Source organism: Morchella sextelata (assembly GCF_020137385.1).
Source record: "Morchella sextelata strain SCLS chromosome Unknown scls_1, whole genome shotgun sequence".
Lineage (NCBI taxonomy): Eukaryota > Fungi > Ascomycota > Pezizomycetes > Pezizales > Morchellaceae > Morchella > Morchella sextelata.
Window position 1 is genome coordinate 1,384,377 of NW_025408616.1, and position 21,056 is coordinate 1,405,432.

The 21,056-nt window shown below is 44.7% G+C and overlaps 5 protein-coding genes across 5 annotated transcripts; 4 read left to right on the top strand and 1 right to left on the bottom strand.

Annotated features, from left to right (window-relative positions):
* Positions 1 to 323: 323 nt before the first annotated feature.
* On the bottom strand, positions 324 to 2,762 carry H6S33_000353 (uncharacterized protein; the record flags this gene model as incomplete). The annotated part of the gene is made up of 1 exon (XM_044831721.1): positions 324 to 2,762. The coding sequence occupies one exon, from the start codon at positions 2,760 to 2,762 to the stop codon at positions 324 to 326; it is 2,439 nt and encodes an 812-aa protein (XP_044699912.1).
* A 528-nt stretch (positions 2,763 to 3,290) lies between these two features.
* Positions 3,291 to 4,893, top strand: H6S33_000354 (uncharacterized protein; the record flags this gene model as incomplete). The annotated part of the gene is made up of 11 exons (XM_044831722.1): positions 3,291 to 3,295; positions 3,488 to 3,502; positions 3,623 to 3,658; positions 3,813 to 3,839; positions 3,994 to 4,063; positions 4,154 to 4,188; positions 4,275 to 4,287; positions 4,358 to 4,395; positions 4,457 to 4,496; positions 4,787 to 4,827; positions 4,881 to 4,893. 11 exons carry the CDS (start codon positions 3,291 to 3,293, stop codon positions 4,891 to 4,893), a joined length of 333 nt encoding a protein of 110 aa, XP_044699913.1.
* Positions 4,894 to 5,472: 579 nt separating this feature from the next.
* On the top strand, positions 5,473 to 6,694 carry H6S33_000355 (uncharacterized protein; the record flags this gene model as incomplete). The annotated part of the gene is made up of 3 exons (XM_044831723.1): positions 5,473 to 5,632; positions 6,312 to 6,352; positions 6,422 to 6,694. The coding sequence occupies 3 exons, from the start codon at positions 5,473 to 5,475 to the stop codon at positions 6,692 to 6,694; spliced, it is 474 nt and encodes a 157-aa protein (XP_044699914.1).
* Positions 6,695 to 10,424: 3,730 nt separating this feature from the next.
* H6S33_000356 (uncharacterized protein) lies at positions 10,425 to 11,911 on the top strand (the record flags this gene model as incomplete). The annotated part of the gene is made up of 2 exons (XM_044831724.1): positions 10,425 to 11,758; positions 11,824 to 11,911. 2 exons carry the CDS (start codon positions 10,425 to 10,427, stop codon positions 11,909 to 11,911), a joined length of 1,422 nt encoding a protein of 473 aa, XP_044699915.1.
* Positions 11,912 to 17,303: 5,392 nt separating this feature from the next.
* On the top strand, positions 17,304 to 18,622 carry H6S33_000357 (uncharacterized protein; the record flags this gene model as incomplete). The annotated part of the gene is made up of 7 exons (XM_044831725.1): positions 17,304 to 17,386; positions 17,440 to 17,606; positions 17,680 to 17,803; positions 17,865 to 17,970; positions 18,070 to 18,142; positions 18,212 to 18,331; positions 18,474 to 18,622. 7 exons carry the CDS (start codon positions 17,304 to 17,306, stop codon positions 18,620 to 18,622), a joined length of 822 nt encoding a protein of 273 aa, XP_044699916.1.
* Between the last annotated feature and the right edge of the window lie 2,434 nt (positions 18,623 to 21,056).

The following is a 21,056-nucleotide window of genomic DNA, read 5'->3' on the forward strand; positions in this document are numbered from 1 at the left end:
ATGTGCTAGAGTTTCTTATCATCCGAAACGCGTTTTTGCAAGAACTTTTTATTCTTTGACGATCTAGTAGGCTCCGATCTTCCGCTAGAAACAGGTAAAACAATTAAAGCACATCACTACTAATATTTACAAGTAACTACATGTATTTTTGATATCACTCGCGCTCACAAGTACAGCTACATTAGGCTAAAATTTACAACGAACAAGCCAATGCCCAGGAAAAAGAAAAAAACAAGTAAAAATGCGAATTGAAATGAGCCATCCTTATTTCCCACGCACCCTTTTTGAAATAAATCCTCTACAAGTCCCCCCCGTTCCCCAACTTAATGCCTCGCCTCCACAGCCTTTATTACACCCTCCACCACCGTCCCATCCGGCAAAGCCAGCTCATGCATCTGATCACCGTCCTTCCAAGCCTTCAACATATCATTTGACTCCTTCGGCTTAACAGCTGACGAGGACGTTCCCAGCGTAATATGATTGACCAGGTTCGATGTCACAATCGACTGATCGGGAATGCTGACCGTAATCGCCATCAACTTCCCGTTCCAGATAATCTTCTCGAGCGTAACCTTAGTAACGCCCATATTACCGCGCCCCAGACACCCCGCGAGCCTCTTCTCATACGCCTCCCAAACCTGCGGATATGTTTTGAAGTTTGCGCGGTGGGCCAAGGTGACGTGGAACGCCGGCTGGATACGGCCTTTGCTGCAAAGGGACTTGTAGAACCAGTCATCGCCGTCCGATTGTGTTGCAAAGGCGTTTTCAACAATGGTGTTGATCTGGGCGGCGGGGACGCTGATGGAAAAGTATTCGATCGGTTTTGCTTTGTGCTTTGGAGGGCCCTGCTGGTTTCCCTGGTTCTGCCCCTGGTTCTGCCCCTGGTTCTGCCCCTGGTTCTGCCCCTGGTTCTTCTGGGCCTGCTGCTGTTGTTTGGGGCGGCGGTCAACAGAGTACTCCTTCATCGCAGACTGGATAGCCGCGTCGTATTCTTCGGAGGTAGGGAGTTTATCAATGATGTTCGGGTATGTCTCTTTCAGGAACTTGACAACGATCTCCAGGTTGGCCCTCGACTCAACTTCGGGGTCGAGGTCAATGTAAGAATCAAAATGGTCATCTGGGGGAGATTGGGTATCGAGGGGTTCGAATCGGTTGAGGAAGCCCTGCATGATACCATCCAGCTCTTGCCTAGGAAGCTTGCTTGCATCAATTGTTTGATGGTTATCCCCGCGGTTAAGAACACGGGCTGCTGTAGTAGCCATAATGCGCTTCTTGAGATTCCAAGGATCCATTTCTGGACGGTCATGAACATAGTGCAGAGCGACATAGCGTGCGGCGGGAGTGGCGCCAGTAACATCGGCAAAGATCTGGTCCCGCTCTCTTTTCTGGTGATTGTTCCTGTCGGCGATGACGACCGGCTTCTTAAATAACTCCATTGAGATTGCCGACGCAAATTTGGCCCCACGGTTTCCCCTCCCAGCGATATTGTCGTTCTGGATATGGCCCCATCCAAATAGTTTTGAGAGCGCTACAGCTAGGGTGGTTTTCCCGCAGCCAATGGTCGCGATGGGGACAAGACAGAGGTTTGATTTGATGCTTTCTCGTTCGGCCTTTTGGCCCTCTGCTTCCTGCCTGATAATATCGCTTCCCTTGATGCCTTGGTGAGCAAGGAATGCGTTCCGGAGGCTGATGATACCATGGTTTTGCACATACTTCTGTTGCGCCTCGGGGTTCTCCTTGAAGTACTTTGCCGCGAAGGAAAGATACTGCTTTGTGATCTTCTCATGGTCTCTGATCCTGGGAGCCTTGCCTTTGATCATCCCCTTTGTACACTCCCGCCATTGACGATACATGAGGTATGGCTCATCGAACTTGTACTTGAAGAACCAGTCCGGCCAGTTATCATTCTCCGGGCCATCGCGGGCCTTGCAGCGGATCACAAAGCCCTCCACGTCCTTTCCATCCCACGATCCTGTCTCTGCAGCCTCTTCTAGAAACTCCCTCAAGCTTTCCACATCTTGCTTTGTGAAAAAGTCAATCATCTTGAACCCCCACTTGTCTGCGAACGCCTTGACCTCCGTCGCCGGATATGTTGCAAACTCAGGGAGGTTCAGGTTGATCCCGTGGAGGTACAGCCCCGCTCTGTCACCCTCATAGGCCAGAACATGTTCCTCGAAGCTATCGTCACACAGCTCCGCCACCGCCGTAGCATTCGCATCCCTCAGCGCCTTCGCCAGATCCCTCCTCATCTTGCCCACACTCGCCAGATGCTTATCCACCCACTTCTCTCCAACCACTGCATGCGAGAGATCCACATCATCCCTCGCCCCCGTCGAGTGCTTACTGCAAACCAGGAGATTCCCATCCGGCAGCCCACTGATGAAAATAATGCATCCATTCTCCTTGACCGTGACCTCGTAGGGCCCCTTTGTATTCTTCTCGATCCACGACCACTTTGTGCGGTGGACCTCGTCGATGTTGAAGAACTTGTCGTAGCCGCGGATGACGATCTCGTCGGTCTTGGTGTTGGGGTCATGGTATGTGAAGAGCCCGCGCGCGTACGTGGGGAGGTCCCGCCTCTTGTAGTCCCATTCCCGGAACTTCCATGAGTCGACCGAGATGTCGTTGGTGCCGGCGATGGGGAATGTGGATTGCTTGCAGGAGTAGCCGCAGTTAGCTTTGGAAGCACTGCGGAGGTTATTGATCACTTTTGTGACCCCGACAGGGTCCTGTGGGGTGTAGGGGGCGGTCGTGGAAGCCATTGTTCTGGTGGGTTGTGACTTTGACTTTGCTCTTGCGTTGGTGGAGTAGCTGGTGGGGGAAAGAAGATGAGGGTGCAAAAGAGGGGTGAGGTTGTTCCGACACGAGAATGAATTCGCTGCTTGTAGAGAATAGACGGGTGCGTGCCTCCCGATACACAAAGCCAGGAGTACATGTAGTTGATGAAGGCTCTTATATACTTGTGCTTTGAAGCTCGATATACATCTGCGAAGCACTGCCGGGTGGTAGTAGTAGGGGTTTGGCGGGCAGCGGCGCAGGGCTACAACCCCGTCGCATGAGATGACTCGAGTGAACATCGTCTAACACACCGAGTCAATTGATTCATATGTACTCATGCGTTTATTAAATGGTCGGAATACTTAGTAGGGATTTGGTTGCAACGATATCCGACCATTTAATGAACGCCCGAGTACTCATTTATTTTTTGTTACTTCTACTTTAGATATATCTGCACTTCTTTGGGAACCAACCTCATTGCTTGGTTGAAAAGCTGAGGTCTTGACTGCCTCATGACGTATGTGGGTGGCTAACTACCCCGATTTCGGACTGAAATATTTGCCTGTATATCAACATCTGCATCTACAGTTTATCTACTTAGAGAGTGACCGTACATCGTCGATTACAACCCTACTTCCTACACATTATTTCTGCGTTGTCATCGCTTCCGCCCTGGATGCCTTATATCGCAAGGCTGATTGTGCCGCAGCCTTACTAGGCGCAGGTACACACTATACATGTAGGTACATACCTAGGAATCTACCGATAGCACATACCCGCGCAAGCACCGGGCTCTTTGGCTAGCTACTACGGACAGCTAACGTCGAGCTGAATCTGGGGGTAGTAATAGTCCACCCAGTGGTTTCAGAGACTATCAGAAGTATGACTCCCGACCCCCGGTACCGATCATGTCTCATCACTCGTATATTCCTAGGCCTAGTGGAATCACCACAACAGTGGTTACTCCACAGAACGAGGCCTAGGTGTCTGGGGTACTTATGGCATAAGGCTGTAAATAACAACAAACCCCTCAGGAATCCACTAAAAACCAAGGCTTGCCAGTAAATCGCTTAAAAGAAAACCCAATCTACGATTACTCTACATACGCTGGAAGAATTAAGAAGATCGAGCCAAATCCCGTTCTATAGTGGGGTATCTTTTCAGCCCCCAGCTCTAGACCCATAGCTTTCGACACGTGTAGGAGCACACTCTTAGTCACAACGGGGAAATTCGGGGAAAGACCGAATCCCCCATATCATTCGGTGCCATATCGTTGATACATACAGTATGTTGCTCGCATTGTCTAGTGTTTAAAATCCCAGGCAGTGAATCGATCTTTAGTTTATGTATTACTCACATTATTCAATCGTGCCAGTACAGAAAATCTTCGATGAGGCCGGGTGCTGAATGGTATGATAACGATCTTTAACTTATAAATTCAGAAGCTTGGAATGTAAAGTGTTCGTGGACTTGGGAACTCATCTGGCTTTCTAAAGGTTTTATAGAGCTGTTAGCTGAGCTGGGCCGGAGAGAATTATCAAACTGATTGCGGACTAGATAAATACTCCAATTGGTACAGTTTTTGATCGAATTGTCCTTGAATGTAATTGCGTGTAGGTAAGTCGCTGTCAGACCATGTATTCAGCTTCTGATGCATGTGGTAACTTACGATACGCAGTACGAAAGGCGGGAATGGATTGGTGAAACGATCTTCTCTAGTGCGCTGTTCTAATGGTTTACCTTGTTTTTCATACTATAATAGGCCGAGTTCAAATAAACGGCTTTAAACTACATCCTGACGGTATAGTACTACATGTATGTACATAGAGTACATGTAGTCAAGATTCATTCTCGCTACATGTAGGTATCAGTTGACCAATCATTATCTGAAAAACAATTGGTTGGTTACAGCCAACATTGAGAATCCGATTTAGCAGCCTTACAGCTAGGTACATGTAGCTAGTACTTAGGGTGCGTTCGGGAACAGCTTGAAAACGGAGTTTTCAAGGGTCAAAACGGAGTTTTGAGGGAAACTCCGTTTGCTGAAAAGTGAGTCCCACTCCAATACTCCGTTTTGATGAGATAACGGAGTTTCAACAGAGAAATCTCCGTTAAGTTGAGAAGTAGGTAGGTCCTACTTTTCAAATCTCCGTTAACACTCTCTCATCTACTATCACGAAAAACATTTACAGTGAAGAATATATATATTCGTTCTGTTATGCTATTAGCGAATTTTTTTACATAATAGTAAAAAAAAAAAATATTATTGTAACCAAAAAGGCGTTTCGCCTAATCAGTGGTGCCGAACGCACAAGTTTTCAGGTTAACGGTGTTTTGCTAAAACGGAGTTTTCACTTGGAAATTCGATAATGTAACTACATATATGGAATTAAGTCGTGATATAAACATTGCAAAAACTAAAAAGTGTCTAGCTACGACTAGGTGATTTATTATGGATTAGGTGGTAGTAAAATCGCGAGGAGCTACATTCAGTTGAGTTCAGGCTTGACATGACGGCCTAGGAATACAACCAATCGCATACTTATGCATGCCCCCCCGGTACTTGTCCTCAACCCTGATAACTTTTTAAGGCTGAGCTCAACATCACTACATGTATTAACACAGCCCTCTTCGTACTTCACCGAATCCTAGTTTTCCTCTATTCTAGATTTTATCTGCGTAAAATACAACATCATGGCCGAATTATTTGGACTCGTGGTCAATATTGCTACTGCGATCGACCTCGCGGGGAAATTAGCAAATTTAGGATATGACTATATAGACGGGGCGATGAATGCATCGAACCATACTGAAAGACTAGTTGAAGAGCTCAACTCACTTGTTCACGTTCTACGTATCTAAACTATATAGTCTTCCTCATCGTCACCAGGAACATTTTCTATTGGTTGCGTACTATTTCTAATATTAGTTGCATATCATTAGACAAAGAACTACTCCCGAGATGGAAGGGAACTGGCATTATATTAAAAGGCGTGTAGCTATTGCAATTGATGGATATAAATGAACAAACACTGACAGAACTACAGCTATATATATTTTTATATATCAAGGTCGAATTTCCCTGATAGCATTTTATCATGAACTACATGTACATACTAAAGCTACTCATTGAATGACTTAGAGTGCATACTAGAGCTAATATATCACAGATTACCTATTAGGAGAGATGGAGTTGAGGTTTAGTGCGTGTCTGTACTTTTGGATGACCCAATAATCCAGAATGACAGCAATAATCTAAGAAATTACTATCGTAGTACCGCGCACCTTCATTTCCTCACTACATTTGGGCGGCCGGAGGCCGCACTCCGCTTGTACTACAGAATATAGTCAAGAACGATCCGGAACTCGAATTTACAGCGCCACAAGGACTCAACGGCCAGAAAGGACTACTTGAAAGATGTGTCTGGAACCTGACATCGCTACAGCTCAAACTACAGCCCAAGGATGGATGGAGAGAGAAAATGAAGGAAAAGGAAACCTATGAGCATATATCGCGGATAGAGAGGGATAAGAGTCTCTTCAAACTGGGTTTAAATTTAGAACTCGATCACGCGTTAGTAATCTATAGTAAATTATATCCGCTTTGTTGGTACAAATGTCCAGCAACACTAACTTCATTCAGGCTTCTATCCAAAGGAATAGAAAAGCATGTGAAGGAAATCGAAAGGATGCTAAGGATACGAAAGACCTTGTCCGGGTCCAGACGGCAGCACTGGATTCATTTATGTCCAAGATGGAAAGTGATCAACTCACAAAACAACGAAATGAAATTCTCCAGTGGCTCTACCCCGAAGACCCTCGTTTAAAGCACATTGAGATTAGCGGTCAAAGGCACGCCGGAACTGGGGAATGGCTTTTTGAAAAACCCGAATTCAAGAACTGGATTAAAGAGTAACCCGATTTCTTCCTGCTTTGTGGTTATGGAGTTGGTAAGAACTCGGGGTTTTCTTATTAATTCCGTAGGAGTGTTGGTGCTCAGGTCCAATCGCTGCTGAACCCTCCGATGTGTTGAAAATATTGTTTTATTTTTAAAACAATATAATTCTCTGAAGATACATTAATTGTGGTTTTTGAACTTGAGTACGTGCACCTTGTTTGGTTTCCCCGGTGGTTTTCCCGGTGGCTTTCCCGGTGGCTTTCCCGGTAGCTTTCCCGTTGGTTTATGAACGAGCATATATATAGTTTGAGTAGGGAAAACGTTTTTAAGGTATTTCTAAACCGCTTGCGAGATTCTCAGATGCAGTAACTTAAAATATGGTGTATATATAGCTCCACTGTGATCGATTATCCCCAGTCCCAATCATTTGCTTCGAGCTCAAACTGTGCTGCCGCATATATATACCTGGATTATGCAGATAGAGAGCACCAAAAGCCTATCAACATTCTTACCAGTTTACTTAAGCAGTTGATCAATAACCAAGGGGCATCCAAAAATCTAGAGGTAACTGAACTCTATGAAGAATTAAAACCTAAAGGAGTGCACCCACTAGTTGAGCAATTACGCACTGCTCTAATTATAGCATCTAAGTTCTTCAATCGAACCTTTATCATTTTCGACGCCTTAGATGAATGTGACCAAGGCGACCAGCGAAAGGAACTTTTACCTTTGTTTCTTGATCTGGCGAAAGAAGGTGTCAGTGTCTTTTTCACCAGCCGGCCACACCCAGAAGACCTCCAAGTCTTTCTCGAGGCCAATGCGGTGACTAAGGTGAAAATTTCTGCTCAAGATAATGACATTGAGTTATATATACAGCAGATAATAAACGATAACCCATGTGCAAAGCGGCTCGTCCAAAAGAGTAACTACAAAAATGATATTATCTCTGCACTGAAATCTTGTGCCAAAGGAATATATGCTATATACTCCCTTGTTTTCTACTAGGAGTAGTGTTGGGCATGAGCCGAGCTGGATCGAGCTTTGGGCTCGACCTTTAGGCTCGAACACCTCGAGCTCTCCTTCACACGAGTCCAAGCCAGCTCGGAGCAATATTGGAAAATCTCGAGCTTAGGCTCGAGCCTTTGGACTATTATTAATGGGTTGATTTATATGGCAAAATTGGATAATTTAACAAAGATAAATCCTCCGAGTTCGTTCTTAAAAATGAAAAGTATATCGAGATGACTATTTTTAACTACATGTACATGTATATTAATGAGAGCTCGAGCCTAAGCTCGAGCCATACTCCAGGGCTCGAACATTCCGAGCCTTCGTTGGGCGCACAATCCGAGCCAGCTCGAGCTCTAGGTGTGGCCCGCCTCGAACAGGCTCGTGCCCAACACTAACTAGGAGTTGAACAGACATGTAGTTACATTAATTTACATCAAAACGCCATAGGTTTCTGCTAGTTCGATTTCACATAGAACATATATTTCAGCAGCCTACCATACTGCATATCCGCAAAGAACTAGACAAACTCCTGCAGAGTGGTGCAAAAACCTCTATCACGGACTTCCAGGGTAATTATAATACAGCACTCCATCTAGCAGTGGAGAGGGAATTTGTCGAAATTGTCCAACTACTTCTCCGAAGGGATTCAGATACGTATACCTCTATCACGAACTCCCGGGGTAATACAGCACTCCATGTAGTAGTTAAAACTGGTAGTGTTGAAATCATAAAATTACTTCTCAAAGGCGGGGCAGACATATCTAGCTATTAAAGATAATAGATGGAGAATAGCACGCCAACTGGTGGCCTCCTTGCCTAATTCATCAAGTTTCGATTTATTATTCCGCGAAATCGAATCGAATCGTTCTTTTAAGCAGCAAAACCCGGAAAACTGTACAAGACGATGGTGGCGAAGAAATCTCCACCCATGATATTACCGATTTAGGGGATCACGAGGACCGGCACGAGCGGCCGAGAACAGAGCAAAACGACCACGGCGAGGTTCACGACAATCATATCTTCAAAGTGCCTCGGACTGACTAAGATATGTAAATAAGATCTTTGGTAAGTTTGTCAATTTTCTAGCATACCATTTAACCATTATTAAGCTTATAGTTCTTTTATTAATTCTTCATTATATGTACGTACATGTGCATGTAGCGATATATATCCATACCAAGACTTAGCAACCTTTCGATTCGAGCGCGCGCCTTAAGCTTGTGGATTTTTGGAAATTCGAAATTAGGGCCTGTTCGGTTGACACAAAAATCTATAGATTAGTTGCAATCCATAGCCAATTAGGCTCAATAAAATAATTACAGTCGACTCTCCATATAAAGGTACCCTCTATAAAAATACTCGCCCTATAAGAGCCCGGTCCGCAGGCTACTTTTTTTAGTATGTAGTGTTAAGGGTAAATGCTCATATTTTCGCTATAAGAATACCCTTAGTACATTTTCTCATTTTTTGGTGTGTTACCCTTATATAGAGAGAGTGATTTTTCAATGGAAGTTGAGACCGTTCACCCTCAAAAAGTGAAAAATGTTCTGCTAACAACACTGAAAGTTGCACTGCCAAAAACTGAAAGTTCCGTCGCCAAGGAGTGATGGTTTAGCCGGCAAAGGTCAAGTTCTGCGAACTTCCCACTCTACCAAATTTAGTGTTGCGCGAACCCTTCACCGCAACTAATCCATGGATTTTTGTGTCAACCAAACAGGCCCTTAGTTTTATTGAAACTGTCAGCTATTTTATTTTTGGTCTTACTACTATATATATATATATCGGTTCAGTCTGTGTAATTTGACTTAATTAACCTTTTTATTCAACCTTTCCTTTATGGGGCGGTAAATGAGTCAAAAGTAATTTTACCAACGGTAGTAAATTATTTTACCACCGGTAGTGAAAGTAATACCAGTATTTATACCCTATTATGCTAATTTTTACAGACCTTTTAGCCAAAAGGAGCCATATAATGCCGATATATATGAAAATTGTCCACCGGTGGGAGATTTTCATAAGTTTTGGCATTAATGATTGAACATTTACTTATTTAGTATAGCGCAGCATAAAGACCGAAACCCAGTGTTTATACTGGTGGGGAACGTACTAATGTAGGATAGCGTGCAGACACAATGACTGAGATTCAGTTCTTATACCACCGGTGGTAAATAATTTACTACCGTTGGTAAAACTACTTTTGACACATTTACCGCTCCATATTCCTTTCCTTTTCTTTAGCATGATATATGCGCAGCTAGAGTTCGAGTTTTAGATTTCATTATGGGCAAAGATATTTCTTTTAGTTGTCTTTATTGCTGAATTTTGCTTTATCTTTTTTCTCTTTAGTTTCCTCCTAATTTGTTGTTATGGGTATAATTGCCCTGCGAGTGCTCAACTGTGATTCCACCAAATAGCAGCACCAGTGATCACCAACCCTACATTCTCCATTCAAGACAACTGATACCACAATAATTGCTGGGTCGCTCTTCACAACTTCAAATACTAAATACCTGCAATTTATAATCCAACCATCTAGCAGCTTGCAGGTACATCTTAATAATCATTAAATATTACTAGAACGTCCGAAAGCATTTCTAAGCTGTCTTAGCCAAGCATTGCCCTCCTCCCCACCAAAAAAAAAAGTAGAAGAGAGCCTCAACCCCGCCATCTAAGTCCACCCACAACCAACCAAAACTAGAACCACCGCAACCAACCCCTCTCATACCCACATAGCACAATGGCCGTTTCAGCTACAGACTCCACACCAGATCATCCCGAAGATGAACCCCAAATGCTCAACCCCGACGAAGCAGCCGAAGAGATCCCCGAGGATGCCGACGGCGACATTCCCATGGACTCGGACGACGAGAACGCAGAATACGACGCCGAGGCCGAGGAGCTAGAGATAACAAATGATTCAAAGGCGTATTTCGACAAACACTCAGATAGCATCTTCTCTATCGCTGCACATCCTTCCGACCCGTCGATATTCCTGACCGGGGGTGGCGATGATGTCGCCTACATCTGGACTCCCGACATGCCCGCAAATGCAGAAGACGCAAATATTACCCCTCGGGAATCAAAAACAATTGTGCAGCTGTCAGGTCACAAAGATTCCGTCTCGGCTGCCGTGTTCACCAACCCCGACGGTTCATATGCTGTTACTGGTGGGCTTGACGGGAAAATCCAAGTCTACGCGCAAGCCGAGAATTGGAAGAAAACCGCAGAAGCGCAAGAGGTCGAGGAAATCAACTGGATTCAACCACACCCCACGGCGCCTCTATTTGCTCTTGGTGCAAACGATGGGAGCGTATGGATCTATTCCCTGGAGACTGAGGGCCTGGAGATCAAGCAAGCGCTTTACTCACACACCGCTTCTTGCTCTGCGGGGGCTTGGACTTCTGACGGAAAGATACTCTGCACAGTCTCCGAAGATGGCTCTTTCTACGCGTGGGAAACTGACTCCGGGCGGGCAGTGGTCGCGCTCACGAATGCGGACCAGCGCTTTGCCGTCGAAGGCGGGCTCTACTCCGTCACCGTCTCCCCGTCGGGTGCGGTCGCGGTTGTCGGTGGTGCAACTGGTGAAATGCGTGTCGTTGGGCTCCCATCATCTACACAGGCCGCATCTGGAGCACAAAGAAGAGGTGCTGGGCGGCCTCAAGCTGGTGGTGGAGGTTCCACCGGTGGTGGCCAAGTCGGACAGATCATAGCATCACTACATACCCATTCTGAGTCTGTCGAGTCACTGTGCTTCCACCCTACTCAACCACTTCTTGCCTCCGCGGGCGTCGACGGCAAGATTGTGATCTACGATGCGGCGAGGGGTTTCCCAGTGAGGAGGACCTTGGAGGATGGACACAAGGAAGCTGTTGTAAAGGTTGAGTTTGTCAAAACTGACGGATGGATTCTCACTTCATGTGGTATCGATGGGACCCTGCGAAGATGGGATGTCAGGGCTGGAACCGAGTTGGGCTGCTGGAAGGGCCATTTGGGAGGCAATCAGAGCGAGGGTGAAGGCGGTATCTTGGGTTTCGTGCAGACCAAGGATAGAGTAGTGACTGCGGGCGATGAGTATGCTTCCCTGTTTTTTCTTTCTTGGTGTGTGCGGTCAGTGAAGTAGCTAATTCGAAATTCAGCCACGTATCACTTGTGTTTGAGATGACAGGTCTGGCTACAGGCGGTGGCTCAGTAGCGCCTACTGTCGGTGGGCCAGCCTTGAGGTAGTTTTGTATTGCGAGAAAAAGCTGTGCTGTGTTGTATAAATATCTTCATAGGAAGATCCATGTTTGGCTTGAAGGTATAATTTCTTTTAGAGGGGTAGTAATAAGTTACTAATAGAATCAATAAAACCATGAGCTTGCCAAGTATCGCGGGGTCTGTCGTTGGAATGGGGGCCACTAGCTAGTGGAGCTTCTCTTCTCGCAGTGTGAAATTGGCGTATTAAAGGTCGAGTTGGGATAGCTGTCTTTTGTGGCTTGCTAAATCCTCCTGATATATTGCTTCCCATATGCATGTTCTCGCTCTGCCTGCAGTACTCGTAAGATTTGAAGCTATCAACTCCAGAGATAGTAAGAGGAATCTAGGAGCTACCTACATGTATTCATGATTGAAGGGTGTAGTAATACCCAATGAGCATAAATCCGCCTCAGCCCACATTCCAGACAACGAATCTGTGTATCTCAATCTATTATCCAGAGTAGGTTAAGAGGACTGCAAGTGTTGTATCTATTTGGTAAAGAGGCGCTCATCCATTGGTGAGATACACTCAAGTGCTCCATGCGCAATGCACGCTTTGTTGACTAGCGCCGGAACAAGTCGTGGGGAACAAATAGGGAACAGGGATCTCTGGTCTACCCAATGGACAATCAGTATTTTCGGCTTTTGCAATCTGCAATATATAGATCCGGATGTACGCTCAGTTGATTAGTATTCATTAAACATGGCTATGATATCAGCATGTTCACCAGGGAGCAGCGAGTGGGGAAGAAAAGAATGAGAATACCGCCGAATCCGAAGCCCGTAGCTAGGGGACGATCGTACGAGGATAGAATATATATACATACAACTTGATACAAGCACCTACATGTGTATGTACTTAATTACACAGTATCGACATATCATGTACTATATGTAGAGTACAATGTACGTATTCAATGACTGTATGCGTACCCAAGAGTATTATGACATATTTCTTGTGGAGGCATACGCCAATCTATTCACGGGCTGGTAAACTCCGTATTTGAGCTAGTCTTCTCGGTGATCCGCCTTGAATTGAGTGCATATCAAACAGCCTTCGGATTCGTGAAGCTTGCTATTACTTGGCCATGTCCATGGAGTACAGTGTGCAGGCGAACGCATGCCAGGAGTTCCTACAAATGAGACCATGCGATAAGGTTCGGGCGATTGCGAAGTCAAAATCTCGTCTCGCTAGCCAATACTAAATTTAACATGGCTTCGGTTACATAGTTCTGGAATTTTTATCCAAGTAGATCGTGATCAGAGGTACCGCATGAAGTATGATAACATCCCTGGTGGGCTCAATTAATACTCCGATTTATCGATGTGCTACCACTATCTTGAACACATACGTCTACAGTTTGCTTGTTTGATTCCAAAATTATTAGGATTCTGGGCAGCTATTGTGCTAATATTGACAAATCAGATCAAAGCCTTTTTGAAAGAGAATATTAACCTAGCTCGGTCATATCATGCATGGCTGAGAGTATATACCTCTCTACTTTGAGAGTCAAATTCCGCGTCGACCCTCCTATGTCAGTTTTGTTACTTCGCGACTAAAATACGCAATTGGGTTATCTGAATGAAAAGTCACGGATTATCACTCGAACACATCGGTTTACGGCTGATCATGTGGATCTTCTTGCTTCTTCTTGTGACTTGGCAGCAGCATGACATCCAAAACACCAACACAGCGTATGATCGACTAACTATGCGACTCCATACGTTTTAGTTATTTTTCTTCGGGATTGTCTATCACGCGAAATCAGATATCCCAGCAGCTGCCATAAGTACTAACGCAAGTGCACATTTAAATCCAAACTATGTACGTACATACATAATCTTCTCTGCTTTTGAAGAAAGTAAGACTTGATAGGTATGTACTTACGAAGTGTAGGTAGTCGATCCCCTAATCCTCAGTATCATCATTAGGTCTTGGTTTTCTCAGACATATATATGTCCCCGGAGATGTCGGAAGTGCTCACTTGCAGACCGGCGGGGGAATATACATACTCGGGGCAGGCAATAAGAACCTGAAAATGCAAGCTGCAAGCAGGGGCTCAATTTGGTGTAGCTTTTTGCCAGCCGCGAATCAGAGGTCGTTACCATAAAAAGTCATTTTCAGGTTCTTCTTGCCTGCCCCGAGTACATAGTACCATACCCAGAAAACTTGCAGCAGCTTGGTTTTATGCGCGTTCCCCTCATTCCCAAACTGTTCTGCTCCGGAGGTTAATACATGCACAACATCCGCTCTGGAGTAACCTACATACTCATATTTTCCTGACGTTTTTGGACTGGGCTGCTATTGCATCCCATACAAAAACGCGTCAAGTCCACGATTTTGTATGGTATGCAATAACGGCCCAGTTTACAAATGTCATGTCAGGAAACTACGTACAAGGACACGCAGAGTACTCTACTTTTGTAGCAGGGCTGCATGAAATATCGAATCCTGCTTAAAATCCACCCAAAGATCTGAAAGATCAGGCCCTGCGTCTTGAGCTCATGCACCGAGAATCAATACTGTGTCCCACATGGATGGCTCTTTCCTCCAACCTCTCTTCCTCACCACTCCCGTAGACGAACGTCTCACCTTATTTTTTCTCCGAGTAAAGATCAGCTTCAGCTAGCATATTGAAACAGTGGGCACTTGGTTTGTTTTTACTACCCCTCTTTTTCTCTTTTTCAAATTATGTAACCTCTAGCTCACACTCATATGATCGTCAATAGCTCAGTGCGTATAAGCTACGACATCTCACTCGCTTTCAAAAGAAATGAATCCTGTAGTTATGATTTGCTCTTTTGGGATGACTGTACAGTGCGCACCGTGTAGTGCTTTGGCGAGGGAGCACGTGGTATGGTTTAGACCTCACTCAGTATCCCGTGCATATCTACATATGTATGTTGATACCTACATACGTAGTTGGAGTAAAAATACAAACCGCACATGCTGCCCCAGCACTTGGACTTCGCACTGGCCCTTGCAGCGCCAAAATCCTAAGGGTTTATGCAGCTCCGACACAACACATAACACACATAGTACGCCATGTATCAAACCGCTTTTTTTTTTCGTACGAACCAGTGCCAATTAGATTCAAGCAGATAATTTTACAGAATCGATTTTTGTTACTGGGCGGGCAATGAGCTGCAGGATATCTCACCCCTAAATTTTGTAACCTCAGCTAGGTGAAGGCATGCTTTAAAGATTTTCGACGCAGGATTATCTCCGACCCAATGAGCTTAAACAAACAGCTTTGTCTTTGAATGGCACCCGCTCATACATGGCCCGATTCAAGATTTGCGATGTCACATCTCTTTGCGTTTTGCTTTTCGCACAGGTACACACAACTAAGTTCCAACCGTTAATTTGACCGTTGTGAACTCCGAGTTACCTATACCCAGTGTAAAGGGAAAACAACGTAGTTCATTGAGCCCACCAATGGGTGGTTAGCTACATGTATGTTACACTGGATGGAGCTTTTAGCTATAGCTATCAGGCCATTTAATCCCGTTTTTCTTTTTGTTGATACCGGGAGAAAAAATGAAAAAAAACACTAAAACCTGCTATACCTACCATGTCTGGTTGCCGGTTCAATGTGGATGATTGGTTTAGTTGTCGTCTGCTCCCAATAGGACCCCAACAACTGCGAGTGTCTTGCATGATATGTATTTTTTGCTTCCCAGGGCATATTCAGAGTGTAGGTACTGGACGGTCGAAGCTGGCTGTCTACCCAGCTCCTTAACAAGCAAGGAAAGTAAGTACCTACGTCTTCGTATTCCTATTTCCGGTTCTGGGGGTGTGCGCGCTTAAGGGCGAGAGTCTCGGGCGAAAAGTTGGAAGAAAATCTACCGGACAAGATAACCGTGACAAATGAATGGATGCCTGAGGTGCTTGTACCCGTTTTTAACCCCACAGCCAGGATGGCCGATTGCTGGCTTTTTATCAGTCAAGCCGCAGATATATGTGCTTGCGTACATGGCGAACCAAAACTATGAATTGCAATGTACGGGCAAAATTCAGTTTTTCATGCCCCTTCTGCAATTGACACTAGTCACACTATCAAAAATTATCAAATTGCATGTTTAATTCCCATAGCAAGGATGTAAGCTAGATATGCATGTAGAGCGAACAAATAGCCTAAGCAGCTTTTTGTCCAGGATGATGGCATGTCAGACCGATTGCTTAGCCATGATACGGGTTGCTGAGTGATTGATCATGATCCATTACCAAAATTACCTTTAAGTTCGAAATGCCCATTTTTGACCCATTTCAATCAACAATTGAGTAAGAATTATACTCAATCAAGCTAGTGAAAAATATGCGAAGTTCACAGGATTTTGTTGACTAATTATTATGAGGATTTAACCACCTCCCCCCCGCGGCCTTGGGCATGACCATATGGAAACAAGTCATAGAGTTGACTTTGGTGATAGCGGCAATGCGGCTCCAAGCTAAGATGTTGCGCACTAATCCCGCTCTGGCTGGGCTTTCCCAAGTGCATGTTGTTGTAGCTGGGAATTCGAACCTCACAAAACAAATATAGACATCAGCGGAGTGTGTGTGCAGATACAGGTTCTAAGCGATAGGATCTACTTTTCGTGTCTAATAACTCTCATGCAAGTAGCAGCTAGAGCTTAAAGGCCGCTAGTGACGATAATCTTTGAGCATGAGCGGGAGAGGGACTGAAAGTCTAGTGTGGGGTACACATGTATGCATCCCAGGAGGGCCAGATGATTTTCACCGTACAGCTTCCGAGCTGTACAGGAACAGATATCGCCTGGGTCGAACAGGAGAGTCGACACCAAGCACGGGGACAAAGAAGATATTGATATGATAATGGGAATATCAACTAATGCAAGTATCGTCGTCCCGGCGGAAAGCCTTCCATACCAGATGATGGCATTTACTGCACGCGTACTATCAACATGATCCTCCAGGCATAGGTTTAGGATTAGCAAATACGAGTTTATTCATTAACGATTGGAAGGTTGTGTATTTGGTGTGACGTCAATCTGGGAATAGAGTGACCAGCTGTGATGAGGTTCTTGTGTTTGTTCTTTTGGGGACCCGTAACTGAGGTTCCGCCATGTGTATTCAATGACACGGTGGGCGTTCCAGTTCCGCCGAAGCGAGCGATCCAAAGCCCTGTGCGCTCGTAACATCTGCCAAGTCTGGGGAATAGACGAGGTAGGGCTGTTCTACACCATCGTTACTAGATGCCGTTTCCCCGCAATTTGTTTATATCTCTCTTCGAGAATCGATATAAATACTCACTCATACTTGAAGTAAATTTTCGTCTCCCCACAATAGCAACCCAGTTCAGACTTTAACTTGACAACCAATAACCAATCAACTCCATCAAGCTCTTATATCAACAAAATGCAATCTGCAAATCGCCTTCGTACGACTTTGAAAACTGGAAGAGGCCTCTCTTTCGGCGCATGGCAGATGCTTCCTGGAACGCAAGTCTTTCCCAATTCAATATGGTTATAGATACTTACTGATATGTCTATAGGCACCTTGCACGTTCAATTGCCCGTTCCGGCGTCGACTGGGTCCTCGTGGATACCGAGCATGGTAATCTCGACGACGCCGCTATGCATGAAGCCGTGCAAGCGATTGCTGGATGCAGTGTTAGCCCTGTAGTTCGTATTCCTGCTTGCGAAGGATGGATGTTCAAACGTGAGTTATATATCTTGTGGGAACCTCACTGGTTGGTACAACCAATTAACATCATGTCGGTTTGGATTCAAAGGTGCCTTGGACGCTGGCGCCCATGGCATTATGGTCCCTCTTATTAGCAGTGCAGATGATGCAAGAACTGCAGTGAAATACTCCAAGTTTCCCCCAAGAGGAATCAGAGGTTTTGGAAGTCCTTTGTAAGTTTTCATATCCAAAAACATTTCTTCGTTCTCGATTATGAGCTAATTCAAAGTATAGTCCGATGGGAGCTTTCGGAATCTCGTCGACTGTTGATTACCTTGAACAAGCAAACGACAGCCTTGTCACTATTGTTCAAATTGAAACCAAGGAAGCTTTGGAAAACGTAGGCTTTCGCCCCGCCCCCTTACCACTCGAAAGTTCTTAGTCTTTCAAAGTTATAGTGCAGATCGTGTGTGCGCGTGTGTTTTCTAAACAAGTGTAGGTGGATGAGATAGCAGCGGTTGACGGTATCGATGTCCTTTACGTTGGGCCATTCGACCTTGGAAACTCCATCGGTGCGTCTTGATTTGGAAGACTAGCGCTATCTGAAACCTATAGAACCGTTAGCTGATCCCGATGAATAGGACACCCAATAACCTCCGACACGTTTCATCCGAACCTGCATGCCGCCATTGAAAAGGTCTACAATGCGGCGGCCGCGGCCGGAAAGAGGGCCGGTATCTACTGTGTTGATGGCGATCAAGGTTTGTCCAATCCCAATCCCATTGCCTTAGGTTTTTATTACGTTTCCACGTATTTGGCTCAGCTCTTTACGTTATTGATTGGTGGTCTTGCTAACTTGAATTGCCCTGTCTCCCCACGCTGGGAAACTGGCACTTTTCATAGCCCACATGTTTTCGCAAAAAGGGTTTCATATGTTGTCGGTGTCCTCTGACATGGGCGCGTTGGGCACTTACATGTCGCAATCGCTCCGGAAGGCCAAAGGTGATGCCGAAAGTGTCATTCAGGTTTCTACTGGTCCTTATGGATCTTAGAATTAGTTTGTCGTGTCGTGCTACTGCAGTAGCCTCTTATTGAGATCTAGACTGGTAGGGGGAATCGCTGAAGTGGGGGATTCAAATATGTATGCATGTCGGAAATTGCCGAAGGTTATGTAGGAATCAATTTAGGAAATATCTCTAAGCCTTTCAGGTAAAAATCACTAGTTAGATCAGATATATACAAAAATGTGTGAAGGGTAAATAGGGGCGGTTAAAAAAAGCAAACATACATGCCAATTGTATCGAGTGATACATTATGATTCGGACATGTGAATCATCATGCCGGATGTCGAATACATGTATTTACGAACAGACCAGCCGGAGCTAGGATCTCGTGACGAAGGATTGCGGGCTAGGCCAAACCCCCAGAACCCCCACAGATGCTGTGAATCGGACCTGATAATTGGCGAGTGAAACCCGCTAAGATGCTTTCCTGGAATTTTCGGTTCGTGATACTCGGGAATTTTTATATTCCGGACATACAACGAACCGAAGAAGTAGGGTGTATTCTTTGAATGTAAACATTTTTTTTATCTTAGGCTGTTCGCACATGTAAGAGATACCTGATCATGGCCAGTTAACCTAGCCTTTGTGGCGACTGTACATATGTATGTACATGTAGATAAAAATAATATTTATATTAGAAAAATAGAAGTATTCGTTCGGTATACAGATATCGAGCACTTACGGTACTTCGAGATGTAGTTATAATATATACAAGTAGTTTCCGGCCTTCGGCCGGTACTATGTGTATATCAATTAGTCTAATATACAGGCAAGCCGCTTTGCGGCTTATTTTCTCTATTTGCCTGTCAGTCGGGGCTCTCAGGCCGCTGCGCGGCACTCGACCCCTCCTGGCAGGCAAAGTCCATCACTAGAGTATATCTAGATCTGCTCTGGTCGATATGTGCCTTTTCTGATATCCCCCATATATCAGCGAATAGGTCAGACAACTTCTCCAATTAAAACTACAAATATATCCCTTTAACAGCCACCAAGCCGCTAAAATCGAACTACTAATCAATTCCCAAAACCAGTAGAAAACCTATTAACAATCTAACACCACCCAGCACAATACCCTATGTTAATATCCAACACAACATGTTTCAAGTGAAACAAAACCTCCCTCAATGAGCCAATCAGAAGCTTATAAGAGTACATGCATATGCAGGTTATACCTATATACTTATTAGATGTGTATGATTACTTCAGGATTATTATTTCTTCCGTAAGATATCAGTTACCGAGTATATATGTACATGTACATACTTAATAGCCATCTCATACTGTGGGCACTTATCCCTAATTACAGTAACTTGCCAGCTTAGATCACCATGTATTAAGTATTAGCTTAGTACCAGGTGCTAGCCTTCCAACCCCGGGATGAGGGGAAGAGGGGTTTATGAAGGGTCGAAAATGGAAGTAAATATATGCTTCTTATTTAATAGTTTTCGCGAGATCGAGATCAATCATTATCCGCTGTGCATGGGCGCCTGTAGTCAATCTGCACTCATGAGCAATCACTCGACTCAATTGTCTCAGCTAATTTTGTTAATGTAGTTTTTTTTTTTTTTTAGTTTATTTTTGTCTAATTCATTAATTGCATGCAACTAGTGCGGTCGACGAGTCGAGTTGTCTCAAGTCCTCGACTTGAGCTTTTCTCTCAAGCCTTACGAGCTCAGATGGGCCACGAGCCGAGTTGGCTCGAGCCCTATCGATGGCTCGACTTGAGATAGCTTGAGCTATTTGTATGTTTATATTATTAGATATTCAGACTCAGTGGAATAGTTTTTGGTAGGTTTTCTATCGCTTATTTTGTCCGGTCTTAGGTAAAGTTTTTAACATGTGCGGGAATACCTACAATCTAGCAGAAATGGCGCCAGTTCTTTCATAAATTAATTCATCATTTAGCTTGAGATTAGCTTGAGAGCTTGAGATTTTTCCCACGAGCACGAACCCAACCTTCTACGAGTCGAGTTGGCTCGAGCCATGGCCAGGGCTCGACTTGAGCCGGTTCGTCGACCACACTACATGCAACCTTACAGTTATGGCAATTTGTGAATGTAGTTATTTGTTAACTTATTAATTGGGTTATGTTGAATTAGGAATGGCATTGATGCCAACTGGAGCGTCGAAGGGGGATGTGATACTTACTCGGCGGGACTACAGTACGATATATATGCTGCCTTATATATACCCATATTGCTCATATATGATACGCACTTTTGGGATACAGGAAATTTAAGAAGCTCCCACTAGGTATACACTTGAACACTTTTTCTAGGCTCGAAAGCCACAAATTCAGCAAGGTTAGAAATGGTCAGGCAGCCCATTGCATATTGCATATATGGCGTGTAATCTTCAACTTCTTCCCCGAAAACTCACTTCCTGTACTTGATATTTGGCCCATGGCTGGTTTCTGAACGTT